General features: G+C 49.1%; 1 protein-coding gene across 1 annotated transcript in view; it reads right to left on the bottom strand.

The window, feature by feature from the left end:
- Positions 1 to 18,494, bottom strand: part of LOC144692887 (nesprin-2-like) — a 124,094-nt gene that overhangs the window by 61,062 nt on the left and 44,538 nt on the right. Inside the window, 7 exon segments of the mRNA XM_078561983.1 lie at positions 3,745 to 3,879; positions 3,882 to 3,905; positions 4,935 to 5,060; positions 5,774 to 5,968; positions 7,423 to 7,657; positions 10,607 to 10,701; positions 16,423 to 16,570. Of these exon segments, the coding sequence (XP_078418109.1) occupies positions 3,745 to 3,879; positions 3,882 to 3,905; positions 4,935 to 5,060; positions 5,774 to 5,968; positions 7,423 to 7,657; positions 10,607 to 10,701; positions 16,423 to 16,570 (958 nt within the window).

The raw sequence follows: 18,494 nt of genomic DNA, 5'->3' as shown, positions 1-18,494 counted from the left end.
GTCCATGTGGTGTAGGTACACCCACAGTGCTGTTAGGGAGGGAGTTCCAGGATTTTGACCCAGCGACAGTGAAGGAACGGTGATATATTTCCAACTCCGGATGGTGAGCAACTTGGAGGGGAACTTGCTGCTGTCCTCGCCCGTTTAGCTCAGTGACATTCACTACATGGCCCTCCGGCCACTGCCTCTCTTTGCACTGGTCTTTCCTGTGGCCCACTTGCCAACCCTCCACTCCTCCCACTCTCAGCCCCTCTTGCTCCCTTGCTCCCTCTCTCTTACAGGCCCTCACAAACAGCAAGGGTTGGGGAGACGGAAGTGGTGAGCGAGAGGGTCAGCGGTCAGGAGTGCTGGGGAGGGATGTGCCAATCGAGGGGGGCAGTGAGTGGAAGGCAAGCAGAAAGAGTTAGTAAGTCATTAAACTGGGGGTCCAGTTATTTAAGTTGCCTAGAAGGCTAGCGTGTGGTTCAGGGTAACGCCAACATCCTGGGTTTAGTTCCCGTTCGGGCTGAGGGAGATTTGGGACCAGGCTCCTTGCCCTGCCCCTGAGAGTGAAAGGCAAAGACAAACCACCACTGACAAAACCTGTCCGGAGAACAGCTCAGGGTAAAGCATCAGCTGACACTGAGCCAAGGGCCTACCTTCAGGCACAAAATACACGAATGAACAAAGTTATTCAACACATTCGTAACTGCACATAGTGGGCAGAAAATTTCTGCCTAAAAGATAAAAGCAAAAAACTGCGGATGCTGGAAATCCAAAATAAAAACAAAAAATACCTGGAAAAACTCAGCAGGTCTGACAGCATCTGCGGAGAGGAACAGTTAACGTTTCGAGTCCGAATGACTCTTGATCAGAACTAAGTAAAAATAGAAAAGAGGTGAAATATAAGCTGGTTTAAGGGGGGGTGGGGCAGGTAGAGCTGGATAGAGGGCCAGTGATAGGTGGAGATAACCAAAAGATGTCACAAACAAAAGGACAAAGAGGTGTTGAAGGTGGTGATATTATATAAAGGAATGTGCTAATTAAGGGTAGAAAGCAGGACGAGCAAGGTACAGATAGCCCTAGTGGGGGTGGGGTGGGGGGAAGGGATCAAAATAGGCTAAAAGGTAGAGATAAAACAATGGATGGAAATAAATTTTAAAATAATGGAAATAGGTGGGAAAAGAAAAATCTATATAAATTATTGGAAAAAAAATTTCTGGTGATAGACTGTCCACCAATATCCATTACAAGCCTACCGACTCCCACAGCTACCTCGACTACAGCTCCTCACACCCCGCTTCCTGTAAGGACTCCATCCCATTCTCTCAATTCCTTCGCCTCCGTCGCATCTGTTCTGATGATGCTACCTTCAAAAACAGTTCCTCTGACATGTCCTCCTTCTTCCTTAACCGAGGTTTTCCACCCACGATCGTTGACAGGGCCCTCAACCGTGTCTGGCCCATCTCCCGCGCATCCGCCCTCACACCTTCCTCTCCCTCCCAGAACCATGATAGGGTCCCCCTTGTCCTCACTTATTACCCCACCAGCCTCCACATTCAAAGGATCATCCTCCGCCATTTCTGCCAACTCCAGCATGATGCCACCACCAAACACATCTTCCCTTCACCACCCTGTCAGCATTCCGTAGGGACTGTTCCCTCTGGGACACCCTGGTCCACTCCTCCATCACCCCCTACACCTCAACCCCGTCCCACACCACCTTCCCATGCAACCGCAGAAGGTGCAACACCTGCCCCTTTACTTCCTCTCTCCTCACCGTCCAAGGGCCCAAACACTCCTTTCAAGTGAAGCAGCATTTCACTTGCACTTCCCTCAATTTAGTCTACTGCATTCGCTACTCCCAATGCGGTTTCCTCTACATTGGAGAGACCAAACACAGACTGGGTGACCGCTTTGCGGAACACCTTCGGTCTGTCCGCAAGCATGACCCAGATCTCCCTGTCGCTTGCCATTTCAACACTCCACCCTGCTCTCATGCCCACATGTCTGTCCTTGGCCTGCTGCATTGTTCCAGTGAAGCCCAACACAAACTGGAGGAACAGCACCTCATCTTCCGACTAGGCACTTTACAGCCTTCCGGACTGAATATTGAGTTCAACAATTTCAGATCATGAACTCTCTCCTCCATCCCCACCCCCTTTCCGATCCCCCCCCTTTTTTTTCTCAATAATTTATATAGATTTTTCTTTTCCCACCTATTTCCATTATTTTTAAATGTTTTTCCATCCATTGTTTTATCTTTGCCTTTTAGCCTATTTCGATCCCTTCCCCCCCACCCCACCCCCACTAGGGCTATCTGTACCTTGCTCGTCCTGCTTTCTACCCTTAATTATCACATTCCTTAGATAATATCACCACCTTCAACACCTCTTTGTCCTTTTGTCTGTGACATCTTTTGGTTATCTCCACCTATCACTGGCCCTCTATCCAGCTCTACCTGTCCCACCCCCCCTTAAACCAGCTTATATTTCACCTCTTTTCTATTTTTCCTTAGTTCTGATGAAGAGTCATACGGACTCGAAACGTTAACTGTTCCTCTCTGCAGATGCTGTCAGACCTGCTGAGTTTTTCCAGAATTTTCTGCCTGTTGGGCGGGCGGGCCCGACCCAATCTCTGGCGGACGAGGAGCCGATCCCCGCCGGAGAAGTGGGCCCCGCCGCCATTTTACGTGGGCGGGCCAATTAAGGCCCGCCCAGCGTGATGTCCAGCGGGAAGCGCTATGCACTCCCTGTGCGGGCGGCGGGGGGGGATTCCCCAAATGCGAGAGTGTGCTCTTTCATGCATGATAGAGCGCACATCTCCCTGAGGCTAAGTGCTGCCTCAGGGAGATCGCTGACACTTTTAAAAAGATTAAAAATAGTAAAAAAAATTCCCTAACATGTCCCCCTCATGTGTCACATGAGATGGGACAGGCTCATAATTTACACTATAACTTTATTAAACTTTTTAAAATCCCTACATGAAACCTCATCCCACTGGTGGTTGATGTTTCATGTTTTCTCTAGTTGCCGCTGGGGCTCCTGGCCTGCCCGCTAACCTTAAGGTTGGACGGGCAGGTCCTTTAATTGTTTAAATGATTCTGTCAATGGCCTCAATTGGCCATTGACAGGTCGGCGGGCCCACAGCTGATTTTGCTGCGCCCCCACCTTCCTGAAGATTTAAATGGGGCGGGATGACGTCGGGGGTTCCGCCCAATGACATCCCGCGTCAGCGAGCAGGCCCCGCCCCCTGCTTGCTGATGGCAAAATTCTGCCCAGTGTATATCTTTTAGATAATCAATTTTTATGTTACACGTACCCAGATAACTTTTTGAAGAAATAAATCGCAACGATTCTGTAAATTGTTTTAAATTCTACCTGCAGCCACATTAAAACTTTCCAATATCCCAATTGGCCCTCACTGTTTTTCTAGTGAATATCAGTGATCTGGGTGATAGAGGTGGCAGGTTTGGAGAGTGCTATCGAAGGAGGTTTGCTGAGTTGCTGCAGTGCATTGGTCGTTGGTGCACTCTGCTGCCAGTGTGTGGTGCTGCTGGAGGGAGCGAATAGTTAAAGATGCTGAATCGGGTCTGATCAAGCAGGTTTGACTGTGGGAGCTGCACTCATCCAGGCAAGTGGGGAGTATTCCATCACACTCCTGACTTCCATCACACTGGGTGAGTGAGCGCTGTCTTTCCCAGCAGCTCTCTCAGAAGCTGTGTTGTGCCCTGTTTCTTTGCGCTGCCTAAACAGAGGAACTTACAGTCACGTGCAGCTGTTCCCATTGACTTTCCAGAATCGCCACCTGTTCTTGGAATCCAACTGCTGCATCGGGAACAAGGTGTTTGCTGAGATCTGCTTTCACTCTGCTCAGCTCAACAAGCCTGTCAGACCAGACCAGCATCGCAATGGTTCTCCCAGCTCCTGCCATTCCAAACAGACACACAGTTACAGGACCCATCCCATCCCATCCCAACCCATCCCAACCCGTCCCATCCCATCCCAACCCATCCCATCCCATCCCATCCCATCCCATCCCAACCCATCCCATCCCAACCCATCCCATCCCATCCCAACCCAACCCATCCCATCCCATCCCAACCCATCCCATCCCATCCCATCCCATCCACGTGGAGTTTGTGTGTGTCGAATGGGCAAGCTGTGAGGAAGGGGAGGGGACTGGAAACAATGAGGATCTATTCAGAGTGAGGGTAATGTCACTGGACTAGTAATTCACAGGTCCACATTTATACTCTGGGGACATGGGTACAAATCCCACCACAACAGCTGGTGGAACTTAAATTCAATTAATAAATATAGAATATAAAGCTAGTCTCAGTCATGGTGACCATGAAACCATCATCAAATGTGTTGTAAAACCCCATGTGGGTCACTAATGCCCTTTAGGGAAGGAAATCTTCCATCCTTACCCGGTCTGGCCTACATGTAACCCCAGGCCCACAGCAATGTGGTTGACTCCTAACTGCCCTCTGGAATGGCCTAGTAAGCCCCTCAGTTCCGGGGTAATTAGGGACGGGCAACAAATGCTGGCCTTGCCAGCGACATAAAACTATTATGTGTGAGACTACATGAGTCTGTCCGTGCATGTCCTGCAACCATTTGCCATTCCTGCCACGACTCAAATCCCCACCGGTGAGTAACTCACCAACATTCACCTGCTCGGCTCCCGCATGTTGAATAGGCATCGCCCCCATCACTCATTCAGTTCAAACTCAGGGCACTAAATCACTGGCACTAAAGCAAAATACTGAGGATGCTGGAAATCTAAAATAAAAGCAGTAAATGCTGGAAATACTCAGCAGGTCAGGCAGAATGCAACAGTTAACATTTCAGATCAGTAACTTTTGGTAGACCTGAAACGTTAACTCTGTTTGTCTCTCCATCGATGCTGAATATTTCCATAATTTTCCTGTTTGGTTATTTATGTCTTACCTGGAGTTTTTTTTGCTCCCTCTGCAGGTCATCACTGGACCGGGGCAGTTCCTTCTTCACATCCACTCTCAATTCTTGGAGTTTGAGACCCAACTCAGTTACCTCCTCCCCACATCTGTCACACATCTGTCCAGAAAAACACAGAGACACAGGATGGTGGGCGGCAGGGATTCAGGCTCTTCACAGCAGTAAACTGTCACCTATTTATAAAGTGAGTACTCGTCTGCCCACTTAGGTGGATGTAAAAGAATCTGTTCCATGGTGCCCTGGCCAATATTTACTCCTGAACCAACATAACTGAAACCATTCTCTGGTCATCATCACATTGTTGTCCGTGGGCCTCGCTCAATGCAACTTGGCGGCTGTGTTTCCTGCTTTATGGCAGCGACTACACTTCAAATGGGCTTCATGCACTGGAAAGCGCTTGGAAGATCCTGAGGCCATGAAAGGTGCTATGTAAATGCGCGTTCTGTCTTCTCATTGACCAGTCAGCCTGGGTCAGTAACGGGGACCTGGAGGGACAGACCTGTCCCCAGTGGCCAGGATTCTTCCCACTTGGAAACAGGGAACTAAAGGCTAAAGCGTAGGAACTGTGTCAGGCTCAGGAGGACCCCGTACTGTGCAGTATCTCGTTAAACTTTGACCTGGACACACTCCCCCAACCAACAAACTCTTCACAAACTAGCTACTCCAGATGGGGGAGTAGGTGGGGAGGATGATGTCTATCTGGGGCTAAATCACAGCCTCCTTGGCGCTTTAGTTTGGGATTCCTTTGCCTTGGTGATGAAAACATGCACTGGTCAATCCGTGGATGACAGGGAAGGCAGTATGGAATGTACCTTCTCGATGTTGGTCAGTTTTATTCTCTTGTCCTTTAGCTGTAAGTTGGTGGATTCCCAGGCCTCCTGCAGCTGTGACATTTGGCCCTCGAGCGATGTTTGCGCTGCAGAGTCAGCCGCTGACAGGAGCTCTCTCCCCATCTCCAGCGTCCGGGTGTAGCGAGACTGGTGACGCTGGAGGTTCCTCTCTTGGTGCTTGGAGATGAACAGAGTCATTAAGGTTCTCACACAAACTGGTTAACATTCCCACAAAAGATCATCAATATTCAGGCTGAGGGCTGATATGTGGAATCATAAAATGATACAACAGAGAGAGAGAGAAAGAGAGAGGCCATTTGGCCCATTGTGCCTCTGCTGGCTTCTCCAAAGAGCTGCCCAATGTATCCACCTCACCCTACAATTCCCCAGGAAACTCTGCACATTTCTCCTTTTCAAGGATTTATCCAATTCTCTTCTGAAAATGATTGAATCTGCTTACATCACCCTTTCAGACAGGGCGTTCCAGATCACGACAACTCACTGTGTAAATTCTTCTCTCTCCACTCACTACTGGTCTTTTTGCCAATCACCTTAAATCTGTGTCTTCCCATTACCACACCTTCTGCCACTGAAACACTTTCTTCCTATTTGCTCCACCTGATTTAACCCATCGTGTGTGGCTGGCCGAGATTCTCCAGTATTGATCTCTAGGCAAAGTGCAATGTTGGTGTCTTGTCCGCTGTTTGCATTGTGACCCCTGACTGCACATGGGCTGCGTTGCTGCTGCTCACTGCATTGCTTTATCTTAGCGCATGTACACAGTGACACCGCTAAAAGCCAGAGAGCTTTGCCGATGGATAAAAGAATCAAAAAGGCTTAATGAGTGTGAGGGAGTTTTGATAGGGTGAATAAGGATGACTATTCCCAGTGGCAGGAGGGTCAGTCTGTATAGGAAACAGATTTAACATAATCAGCAAAAGACCCAGGGTGAAAAGGAACAGGGTTTTAGTTTTGTGATCTGGATGCGCTGCCTGAAAAGGGCCAGAGCAGGTTGAACAGTAACTTTCAAAAGGCAATTAGGTAAATACTTGATGGGAAAAAAATTTGTGGGGCAATGGGGGAAAGAGCAGTGGAGGAGTCGAAATAATTGGACAGCTCTCTCAAAGAGCCAGCATTGGCACGATGGGCTGAGTGGTCTCCTTCTGCATAGTAGGGTAATGAACATTCGTGAAAGCTCTCGAGCAGTAAAAAAGGAATTAAAACCGTAACCGGTTGGATTCATTCAGAGTATGTTTGATATTCAAAAGTGTGTCTAATCCCATAGGGAGGCTGGAGATTCAGGCCTTGATATCACGTGGAGTGAATCGAATTGGCTGAAGACTGGCATCCGTGATGCTGGGGGCCTTAGGCGGAGGTCGAGATGGATCATCCACTCAGTACTTTTGGCTGAAGGTTGTTGCGAATGCTTCAGCCTGGCTCTTGCACTGATGTGCTGGGCTACCCCATATTGAGGATGGGGGATATTTGTGGAGCCTACTCCTCCAGTCAGTTGTTTAATTGTCCACCAGAATTCACAATGGCACAGGATGGCACATTCCCACCAAGGAACACGCATACTCCCATTTTTCAGAGTGCAAGTTCCCCTCAAACTAGTTGACAGAGTCGCTTACCTTAACATCCTCAGTCATTGTGTGGAGCTGCTGCAGACTGTAACAGCTCAGATTACCCATGGCCCACAGCTGGTTTGAAGAGGCGGTGAGCAGTTTGTGCAGTTTGGCCATGGAGTTCCTATGGCAACGCCACCGGTTGACGAGGGTACAGATGGTGTCTTGGCGTTGCCGGATTTTCCGGACCAGTCCGTGCCAACGCTCCTTCAGGGCGGAGAGATTCAGGGCAAAGGTGCTTCTGGGGAAAAAGAAGGGTGTTATTATTGAGAAAAGCTTTCCTGTTTCTCCCTGATGCCATTTCCCCTCTATCATACAAACAAACAAACTAGGAGCAGAAGTAGGCCATTCGGCCCCTCAAGCCTGCCCTGCTATTTAATAAGGTCATGGCTGATCTGTTTGTGTTTTGAATTCCACATTCCCATCTACCCCTGATAACATTTGATTCCCTTGCCTAACAAGAATCTATCTATCTCTGCCTTAAAAATATTCAGTGACTCCGCCTCCACCACCTTCTGAGGCAGAGAGTTTCAAAGTCACACAACCCTCTGAGAGAAAAAAATTCTCCTCATCTCTGTCCTATAAGATGTGGTCTCACCAATGCCCTGTACAACTGAAGCATAACATCCTTACTTTAATGTCCAATTCCTCTCGTAATAAAGGATAACATTCCATTAGCCTTCTCGATTACTCGCTGTGCCTGCTTACTAACCTTTTGTGACTCATGCACAAGAACACCTAGATCCCTCTGCACCTCGGAATTCTGCACTCGTTCTCCATTTAAGTAATACTCTGCTTTTTTACTCTTCCTGTCAAAGGGAACCACATTATGCTCCATCTGCCAGATTTTTGCCCACTCACTCAACCTATCTATATCCATCTGCAAACTCCTCATGTCTTCTTCACAACATACTTTCCTACCTATCTTTGTGTCATCCACAAACTTAGCCACCATTCCTTCCCTCCCCTTGTCTATGTCATTGATATAAATTGTAAAAAGTTGATGCCCCAGCACAGACCCCTGTGGGACTCCACTCGTCACATCCTGCCAATCAGACAAAGACCCATTTATGCATACTCTCTGCTTTCTGCCAGCCAGCCAATCTTCTATCCAGGCTAATATGTTACTCCCTACACCAGGAGCTTTTATTTTTTCTTAATAACCTTTGATGTTACACCTTATCAAATGCCTTCTGGAAATCCAAGTACAGCACATCTACAGGCTCCCCTTTATCCAAAGTGCATGTCACTCCTTCAAAGGGCTCCAATAAATTGGTTAAACATGATTTCCCTTTCACTAAACCATGCTGGCCTTTCCCAATTACCTTGAGTTTTTCTAAGTGCCCAGCTATAATCTCTTTAATGACTGACCCTAACACCTTCCCCATGACAGACGTCAAGCTAACTGGCCTATAGTTTCCTGTTTTCTGCCTCCCTCCCTTCTTGAATTTGTTACTTTCCAGTCTGATGGAACCATTCCAGAATCTAGGGAATTTTGGAAAATTAACACAAACGCACCTATTATCTCATTAGTCACCTCTTTTAAGACCCTACGATGAAGTCCATCAGGACCCGGAGACTTGTCAGCCGCAGCTCCATCAGTTTGCTCAGTACCACTTCCCCAGTGATTGTAATTTCACCAAGTTTCTCTCTCCCTTCCACCTCCTGATTTACAGCTATTACTAGAATGTTTTTGTAACCTCTATAGTGAAGACAGAAGCAAAATATTTCTTTGTTTCATCTGCTATTTCCTTATTATCTATTATTAACTCCCCACTGTCACTCTCTAGAGGACCAACACTCACTTTACTTACTCTTTTCCTGTTTAAATACCTGTAGAAACTCTTGCTATCTGTTCTTGCATTTCTAGTTAGCTTCCTCTCATACTCTAATTTCTTTTTCCTGATTAATCTTTTAGTCATTCTCTGCCATTCTTTATATTCTGACCAATCATCTGACCACTTGTCTTTGCACAGTTATATGCTTTTTTCTTAAGTTTAATGATTTCCTTAACTTCTTTAGTTAACCACAGATGGTGGGTCCTCCCCTTAGAATTTTTCTTTATAGTAGGAACATACTTACTCTGAGTATTCTGAAACATCCCTTTAAATGTCGGCCACTGCTTCTCTATTGATTTATCCCCTAGCCTAGTATCCCAGTCCACTTCAGCCAGCTCAGCTTTCACATAATTGCCCTTATTTAAGTTTATAATACTAGTCTTAGACCCACTCTTCTCCCTTTCATACTGGATGTAAAATTCAATCCTATTGCGTTTGCTGCTACCTAGCGGTGCCTTTAGCCTGAGGTCATTAATTAATCCTGTCACATTACACAATACCAAGTCCAATAAAACCTGCTCTCTGGTTGGTTCCAGGGTGTGCTGCTCTAAGCAACTATCTCAAAAGCATTCTATAAACTCTTCATCCAGGCTACTACTGCCAATCTGATTTTTCCAGTTTATATGTAGATTAAATTCACCCATGATTATTGCTGTCTCTTTAACATAAACACCCAATATTTCTTCTTGTGTACTTTGTCCTACATTGTGGTTACTGTTAGGAGGCCTGCAGACCACTCCCACCAGTGACCTCTTTCCCCTAGTATTCCTCCTCTCCACCCAAACTGATTCTACATCCTGATCTCCTGAACCAAGGTCATCTCCAACTATTGCACAAATGCTGTCCTTGATTAACAGCGCTACCCCTCCACCTTTACCTAGCTTCCTATTCTTCTTGAAAGTCATGTACCCCTCAATATTCAGGACTCAGTCCTTGTCATTCTGAAGCCACCTCTCGGTAATGGCTATCAGATCGTAATCCTGACAGTTCATCATGGGAATGGTCCAACTAGCACCTGGACCCCTAAAAAGATCATCCTCCCCAAACTTTGCCCCTGTTACAGGGCAGTGGGTTCTCCCTGGGCAGAGTAGAGACCTGCAGCGTCAGGGTTCTGCATCATTGGGTTTCCCCTCAGGAGGCTCCCGGCCTTCTGGGGGCCAACACTCCCCACTGACCACTGAGAACCCCAGCAAAGGAAGGGGAGGGGGCAATCGGGAGGCGACGCTGGTGAGGGGATTTAGGTAAAGAGTGGAACATCGGGAACGGAGTGGAGAGACGGTAGAATGGAGAGCAAGCTCCGATGTAAATGTTAGTAACTCTATAAAATCCAGCTGCTCTAGGCAATGCCTCACCTCTCCTGGGCATCATCACTTGGGATCAGAGTCAGGGCCTCAAGAACAACAGAATCCAAGATCTGGTGTGTGATTGAAGCCTCTGCCTGGAAAAGCTGAAACAGGAGCAGAGTTAAAGTTAACAATCAGGTTATCTCCAAATCCAGACTGGAGTTCCAGCTCTGAGCTCTCCCACAACCTCCTCCCCACAACCACACCCCCCCTTCAACCTGTCACCACCCAGCACCACTACAGGTAAAACACACAGGGATGTCTGTTTAAACCCAGCAACATTCAGCAGGTCAGGCAGCATCTGCAGAGAGGAAAGGAGTAAAGGAAGACAGATTCGCATTTCTATAGCGCCTTTCATAACCTCAGGACATCCCAAAGTGATTTACAGTCAATGAAGTACTTCTGAAGTGTAGTTACCGTCATAATTTAGGAAAGAAAGCAGCCATGTTAGCTGCTGGAACAAACATCTGTACACCTCACCACATCTGTAAAGAGTTTCCTTAAAGGTGCAGGCACACCGGCTACACACTCAGGCTGGAGGGGAGTGCAGGGGGAGACAGTGGTGGAGTGGTAATGTCACTGGACCAGGAATCCAGAGGCCCAGGCTAATACTCTGGATCATGGTTCAAAATCCACCACAACAGCTGGTGGATTTTGAATTCAATTAATAAATCTGGAACTGGACCAGGAATCCAGAGGCCCAGGCTAATACTCTGGATCATGGTTCAAAATCCACCACAACAGCTGGTGGATTTTGAATTCAATTAATAAATCTGGAATTGAAACTTGGTCCCAGTGATGGTGAAGCTGGTCCCGGTGACGGCGAAGCTGGTCCCGGTGACGGCGAAGCTGGTCCCGGTGACGGCGAAGCAGGTCCCGGTGACGGCGAAGCTGGTCCCGGTGACGGCGAAGCTGGTCCCGGTGACGGCGAAGCTGGTCCCGGTGACGGCGAAGCTGGTCCCGGTGACGGCGAAGCTGGTCCCGGTGACGGCGAAGCTGGTCCCAGTGATGGTGAAGCTGGTCCCAGTGATGCTGACCATGAAACTATTGTCGTAAAAACCCATCTGGTTCATTAATGCTGATTTTGCCACAAATCTGCCGTCCTTACCTGGTCTGGTCTACGTGTGACTCCAGACCCAAAGCCATGTGATTGGCTCTTCACTACCCTCTGAAATGTCCAATCAAGCCACTCAGTTCAGAGGCTGGCTGCAGGACCCTGGAGTGGGAATGAGAGTGAGAGAGAGGGGGTGTGGGGGAGTGAGAGAGAGGGGGCGGGGGAGTGAGAGAGAGGGGGCGGGGGAGTGAGAGAGGGGGTGTGGGGGAGTGAGAGAGGGGGCGGGGGAGTGAGAGAGAGGGGGTGTGGGGAGTGAGAGAGAGGGGGCGGGGGAGTGAGAGAGGGGGCGGGGGAGTGAGAGAGAGGGGGCGGGGGAGTGAGAGAGGGGGCGGGGGAGTGAGAGAGGGGGTGTGGGGGAGTGAGAGAGAGGGGTTGTGGGGGAGTGAGAGAGAGGGGGCGGGGGAGTGAGAGAGGGGGGGTGTGGAGGAGTGAGTGAGAGGGGGTGTGGGGGAGTGAGAGAGAGAGGGTGTGGGGGAGTGAGAGAGGGGGTGTGGGGGAGTGAGAGAGGGGGTGTGGGGGAGTGAGAGAGGGGGCGGGGGAGTAAGAGAAGGGGTGTGGGGGAGTGAGAGAGGGGGGGTGTGGAGGAGTGAGTGAGAGGGGGTGTGGGGGAGTGAGAGAGAGGGGGTGTGGGGGAGTGAGAGAGAGGGGGTGTGGGGGAGTGAGTGAGAGGGGGTGTGGGGGAGTGAGAGAGGGGGCAGGGGAGTGAGAGAGGGGGGTGTGGAGGAGTGAGTGAGAGGGGGTGTGGGGGAGTGAGTAAGAGGGGGTGTGGGGGAGAGAGAGAGGGGGTGTGGGGGGAGTGAGAGAGAGAGGGTGTGGGGGAGTGAGAGAGAGGGGGCGGGGGAGTGAGAGAGGGGGTGTGGGGGAGTGAAAGAGAGGGGGTGTGGGGGAGTGAGAGAGAGGGGGGTGTGGGTAAGTGAAAGAAAGGGGGTGTGGGGGAGTGAGAGAGGGAGATGTGGGGGAGTGAGAGAGAGGGGGTGTGGGGAGTGAGAGAGAGGGGGCGGGGAGTGAGAGAGGGGGTGTGGGGGAGTGAAAGAGAGGGGGTGTGGGGGAGTGAGAGAGAGGGGGTGTGGGTAAGTGAAAGAAAGGGGGTGTGGGGGAGTGAGAGAGGGAGATGTGGGGGAGGAGAGAGAGGGGGTGTGGGGGAGTGAGAGAGAGGGGGTGTGGGGAAGTGAGAGAAAGGGGGTGTGGGGGAGTGAGAGAGGGAGATGTGGGGGAGTGAGAGAGAGGGGGTGTGGGGGAGTGAGAGAGGGGGGTGTGGGGGAAGTGAGAGAAAGGGGGTGTGGGGAAGTGAGAGAAAGGGGGTGTGGGGGAGTGAGAGAGAGGGGGTGTGGGGGAGTGAGAGAAAGGGGGTGTGGGGAAGTGAGAGAAAGGGGGTGTGGGGGAATGAGTGAGAGGGGGGGTGTGGGGGAGTGAGAGAGGGGGTGTGGGGAGTGAGAGAGAGGGGGTGTGGGGGAGTGAGAGAGAGGGGGTGTGGGGGAGTGAGTGAGAGGGGGTGTGGGGGAGTGAGTGAGAGGGGGCGGGGGGGAGTGAGAGAGATGGGGTGTGGGGGAGTGAGAGAGAGGGGGTGTGGGGGAGTGAGAGAGGGGGTGTGGGGGAGTGAGAGAGAGAGGGTGTGGGTGTGTGTGTGTGTGTGTGTGGGGGTGTATGTGGGGGGCGGTGTGGGTGTGTGTGTGTGTGTGTGTGGGTGGGTGTGTGGGGGGGTGTGTGGGTGGGTGGGGGGGTGGAGTGAGTGGACAGAATTTTTAGGTTGGCGGGCGCGCGCCCAACCCAATTGGACGCAAAATCGCACCAACTGATGTCGGGCAGGCTTCCCAACGTCATCCCGCACTCGCACAATATTTCGGTCAGAGGGCACATTCGGGAGCAAGAGGCCAACAATTTAGAGGCCAATTGGTGTAATTAAAGGTGTAATTGTCTCCGATTTTTCGTGGTCTGTCCAACCTCACGGTTGGTGGACGGGCAAATCGGCCGGGCGGGCAGACTTCGTATTTTTGATGAAACCTCATCCAAGGGCCTGAGGAGGTTCCCGTTAATAAATTAAAACAAATAAAAATCTATTGGCAGAATTTTAATCGTGTATATGTTCAGGTGATTGATTCTGATGTGTGACCCTTTTTTTCCGGATTTTAAAATCTTTATTTAATTGTTTTGAAGTCTTCAGCTGCGTGAGGCAACTCTCTGTCTTCACAGAGCTTTCGTTCAGCGCCCACCCCCCTCCCGCCCCCACCCCGGCAATGCTGAGCAGTTCAGCGTGTGCATCACACTAGGTGGCTGTTATTTGACCAGCCAGTGTGAAATCGCGGCCAGGGCCGATCACAGTCGGTGGTCTGTTCCCCGGCCAATCCTGGACCCACCAATCGCGCCCGCCTGCCAACCTAACAAATTCTGCCCATGTGTGTATGGGGGAGTGAGAGATTGAGCAGGTACAGGTTGCGCGTATAGGTATCAGGTACAGGTTGCGCGTATAGGTATCAGGTACAGGTTGCGCGTATAGGTATCAGGTACAGGTTGCGCGTATAGGTATCAGGTACAGGTTGCACGTATAGGTATCAGGTACAGGTTGCGCGTATAGGTATCAGGTACAGGTTGCGCGTATAGGTATCAGGTACAGGTTGCGCGTATAGGTATCAGGTACAGGTTGCGTGTATAGGTATCAGGTACAGGTTGCACGTATAGGTATCAGGTACAGGTTGCGCGTATAGGTATCAGGTACAGGTTGCGTGTATATGTATCAGGTACAGGTTGCGTGTATAGGTATCAGGTACAGGTTGCGTGTATAGGTATCAGGTACAGGTTGGGTGTTTAGGTATCAGGTACAGGTTGCGCGTATAGGTATCAGGTACAGGTTGCGCGTAAAGGTATCATGTACAGGTTGCGCGTAAAGGTATCATGTACAGGTTGCGTGTATAGGTATCAGGTACAGGTTGCGCGTATAGGTATCAGGTACAGGTTGCGCGTATAGGTATCAGGTACAGGTTACGTGTATAGGTATCAGGTACAGGTTGCGTGTATATGTATCAGGTACAGGTTGCGTGTATAGGTATCAGGTACAGGTTGCGTGTATAGGTATCAGGTACAGGTTGCGTGTATAGGTATCAGGTACAGGTTGGGTGTTTAGGTATCAGGTACAGGTTGCGCGTATAGGTATCAGGTACAGGTTGCGTGTATAGGTATCAGGTACAGGTTGCGCGTATAGGTATCAGGTACAGGTTGCGCATAAAGGTATCAGGTACAGGTTGCACGTAAAGGTATCAGGTACAGGTATCAGGTATAGGTTGCGCGTATAGGTATCAGGTACAGGTTGCGCGTATAGGTATCAGGTACAGGTTGCGTGTATAGATATCAGGTACAGGTTGCGTGTATAGTTATCAGGTACAGGTTGCGTGTTTAGGTATCAGGTACAGGTTGCACGCATAGGTATCAGGTACAGGTTGCGCGTATAGGTATCAGGTACAGGTTGCGCGTATAGGTATCAGGTACAGGTTGCGCGTATAGGTATCAGGTACAGGTTGCGCGTAAAGGTATCATGTACAGGTTGCGCGTAAAGGTATCATGTACAGGTTGCGTGTATAGGTATCAGGTACAGGTTGCGCGTATAGGTATCAGGTACAGGTTGCGCGTATAGGTATCAGGCACAGGTTGCGTGTATAGGTATCAGGTACAGGTTGCATGTATAGGTATCAGGTACAGGTTGCGTGTTTAGGTATCAGGTACAGGTTGCACGCATAGGTATCAGGTACAGGTTGCGTGTATAGGTATCAGGTACAGGTTGCGTGTATAGGTATCAGGTACAGGTTGCGCGTAAAGGTATCAGGTACAGGTTGCGTGTATAGGTATCGGGTACAGGTTGCGTGTATAGGTATCAGGTACAGGTTGCGTGTATAGGTATCAGGTACAGGTTGCGCGTATAGGTATCAGGTACAGGTTGCGTGTATAGTTATCAGGTACAGGTTGCGCGTATAGGTATCAGGTACAGGTTGCGTGTATAGGTATCAGGTACAGCTGAAGTTAACTGAAGCCACAATTGAATGCCAAAAATGCCTTGGAAAAAAATAACTGATCAGGCAGCATTCCCACGGTAAAGATTTATTCGTTTTGTTAGAGGCCAGAGAAGCCACATAGTCCTTTGAGAGATTTAGCGCGGTGGTTAAGATTGAGGAGTAGGACATGGGTGAAATGGTAAATCTATATTTTATATTCATTTTCACTACTGAAGACAATACAGTGGTGGGTGCAAATGTTTTAGATATCGGCTCCTTAAATGTAAGCTTGATGTTTGAAAGCTTGTTATCCATGTGCCAAGCCCCATTCAGCGTCATCCAGGTAGGAAAGCAGGAACAAGAGTAGGCCATTCAGCCCCTTGAGTTTGTTCTGCCATTCAGTTAAACCACAGCCATTCTGTATCTTAACTCTATTTACCCAGTTTTGTTCCATATCCTGTAAGTAAAGTTTTCTGTAATTCACGTTGTCAATAGGCTTGAATTAAATAATTAAACTGTTGCACAATGTTAAAGACGAACATTTTTCACTTAAAAAGCATAGTTTTACTGACATTTGGGGACTCAAATGATTAATACATAAAAAACCAACATAACAGTAGATGTATATGATATGGCCAACACATTTTCTTAGATCCCCTGCACCTTAAAATTTCCCTGGGGAGGCGGGGGGTAATGTCCCTTTAAGGTTGAGGGGTGGGGACTGATCTCACCTCATGAGTTTCCTGTTGTTCCTTCAGCCCCTCGTAGCTGCTGGCAATATCAACAGTCAGCGCCCCCTCCATCTTCTCCAGAAACTGTCTCCATCGCTCACACTTCTGGCCAAAGCTCTCTCCTTGCAGCATAACAGCCTGCAGTTTACTGAAACCACAAATAATAACCCACGATAATTCAGAATAAAAGAATTGCCATTTTCAACCCTAGCACGCTTTATGGTCTAACAACAACAACTTGCATTTATACGGTGCCTTTAACATGGTAAAGCTTCTCAGGGTGCTTCACAGGAACGTTATCAAATAAAATTTGACACTGAGCCATATAAGGGGCTATTAGGGCAGATGACCAAAAGCTGGGTCAAAGGAGGAGGTTTTAAGGAGTGTCTTATAGCAGGAAAATGAGGCCAGAGAGGTTTAGGGAGGGAATTCGAGAGCTTGGGGCCCAGGCAGCTGAAGGCACGGCCGCCAATGGGTGGAGCGATTAAAATCAAGGATGCTCGTGAGGCCAGAATTAGAGAAACGCAGAGATCTCAGGAGGTTGTGAGGTTGGAGGAGATTACAGAGATAGGGGGAGGGGTATGAAACCACAGAGGGATTTGAAAACAAGGATGAGAATTTAAAATCGAGGAGTTGCTTAACTGGGAGCCAGTGCAGGTCAGTGAGTATCGGGGTAATAGGTGAACAGGGTTTGATGCAAGCTATGTTAGGGGCAGCGGAGTTTTGGATGAATGTAAGTTTACGGAGGGTAGATTGTGGGAGACCAGCCCTGGGTGTGTTGGAACAATCAAGTCTAGAATTAATGAAGTCATGAATGAGGGTTTCAGGAGCAGATGAGCTGAGGTAGGGATGCAGTCGAACAATGTGACAGAGGTGGAAATGGGTGGTCTCAGTGTTGGTGCAAATGAGGTCGGAATCTCGTCACAAAATCAAATGTGACACCGAGGTTGGAAACAGATTGGCTTAATCTCAGGCTGTCGCCAGGGAGAGGGGTGGAGTCGGTTGCTAGGGAAGGGAGTTTGGGGCAGGTACTGAAAGCAATGGCTTCAGTCTTCCCAATATTTAATTGGAGGAAATTTTCAACTCCTCCAAGACTAGATGCCAGGTAAGCGGTCTGATAATTTAGGGGCAGTGGGAGGAGTAGAGAGGGGTAGGTGGGTGTTGTCAGGAAACTAATGATGTGTTTTTGGGTGATGTTGTCAAGGGGCAGCATGTAGATGAGAAATAGGAGGGGCCAAGGATAGATCCTCAGGGTACACCAGAGGTGCAGGAGTGGGAAGAGAAGCCATTGAAAGTGATAGTCTGGCTACAATTAGATTCATAGGTGTGAAACCAGGTAAGTGCAGTCCCACCCAGCTGGAGAGGTGTTGGGGGAGGGTGGTGGCCTTAACTCCACTTTCCTGCCTGCCCCCCATAACCCTCCACTCCCTTGTTGGTCAAGAATCTGTGTAACTTAGCCTTGAATAAATCCAAACACCCAGCCTCTGCTGCTCTCTAGGGAAGAGAATTCCAAAGACTAACTCTGAGAGAAGACTCTCTCCCCTCATCAAAAACAAAAATAGCTGGAAAAACTCAGCAGGTCTGACAGCATCTGCGGAGAGGAAGACAGAGTTAACGTTTCGAGTCCGTATGACTCTTCATCAGAACTAATGAGAAATAGAAATGTGGTGAAATATAAGCTGTTTAAGGCGGGTGGGGACAGGTGGAGCTGGATAGAAGACCAGTGATAGGTGGAGGCAAAGGAGAGATTGCCAAAGATGTCATAAACAAAAGGTCAAAGGGGTATTGACAGTGGTGACATTGGCTAAAGGATGTGCTAATGGGGACATTAAGGGTAGAAAGCAGGACGAGCAAGGTACAGATAGCCCTAGTGGGGGTGGGGTGGGGGGAGGGGGATCGAAATAGGCTAAAAGGTTTTTTTGCTTTTATCTCCCCCTCATCTCTATCTTAAATGGGAGACCCTCTTATTCTGAAACTGTGTCCCCTAGCTCTAAAGTGCCCCATGACAGGAAACATCCTCTCAGCTTTGTCAAGCTCCCTCAGAGGATCTCATCTTTCAGTGAGATCACCTC

This window comes from Cetorhinus maximus, chromosome 18 (assembly GCF_964194155.1).
Source record: "Cetorhinus maximus chromosome 18, sCetMax3.hap1.1, whole genome shotgun sequence".
In the NCBI taxonomy this organism is placed as follows: Eukaryota; Metazoa; Chordata; class Chondrichthyes; order Lamniformes; family Cetorhinidae; genus Cetorhinus; species Cetorhinus maximus.
Note: the sequence above shows the minus strand (reverse complement) of the source record. Positions and strands in the feature narration are given on the sequence as shown.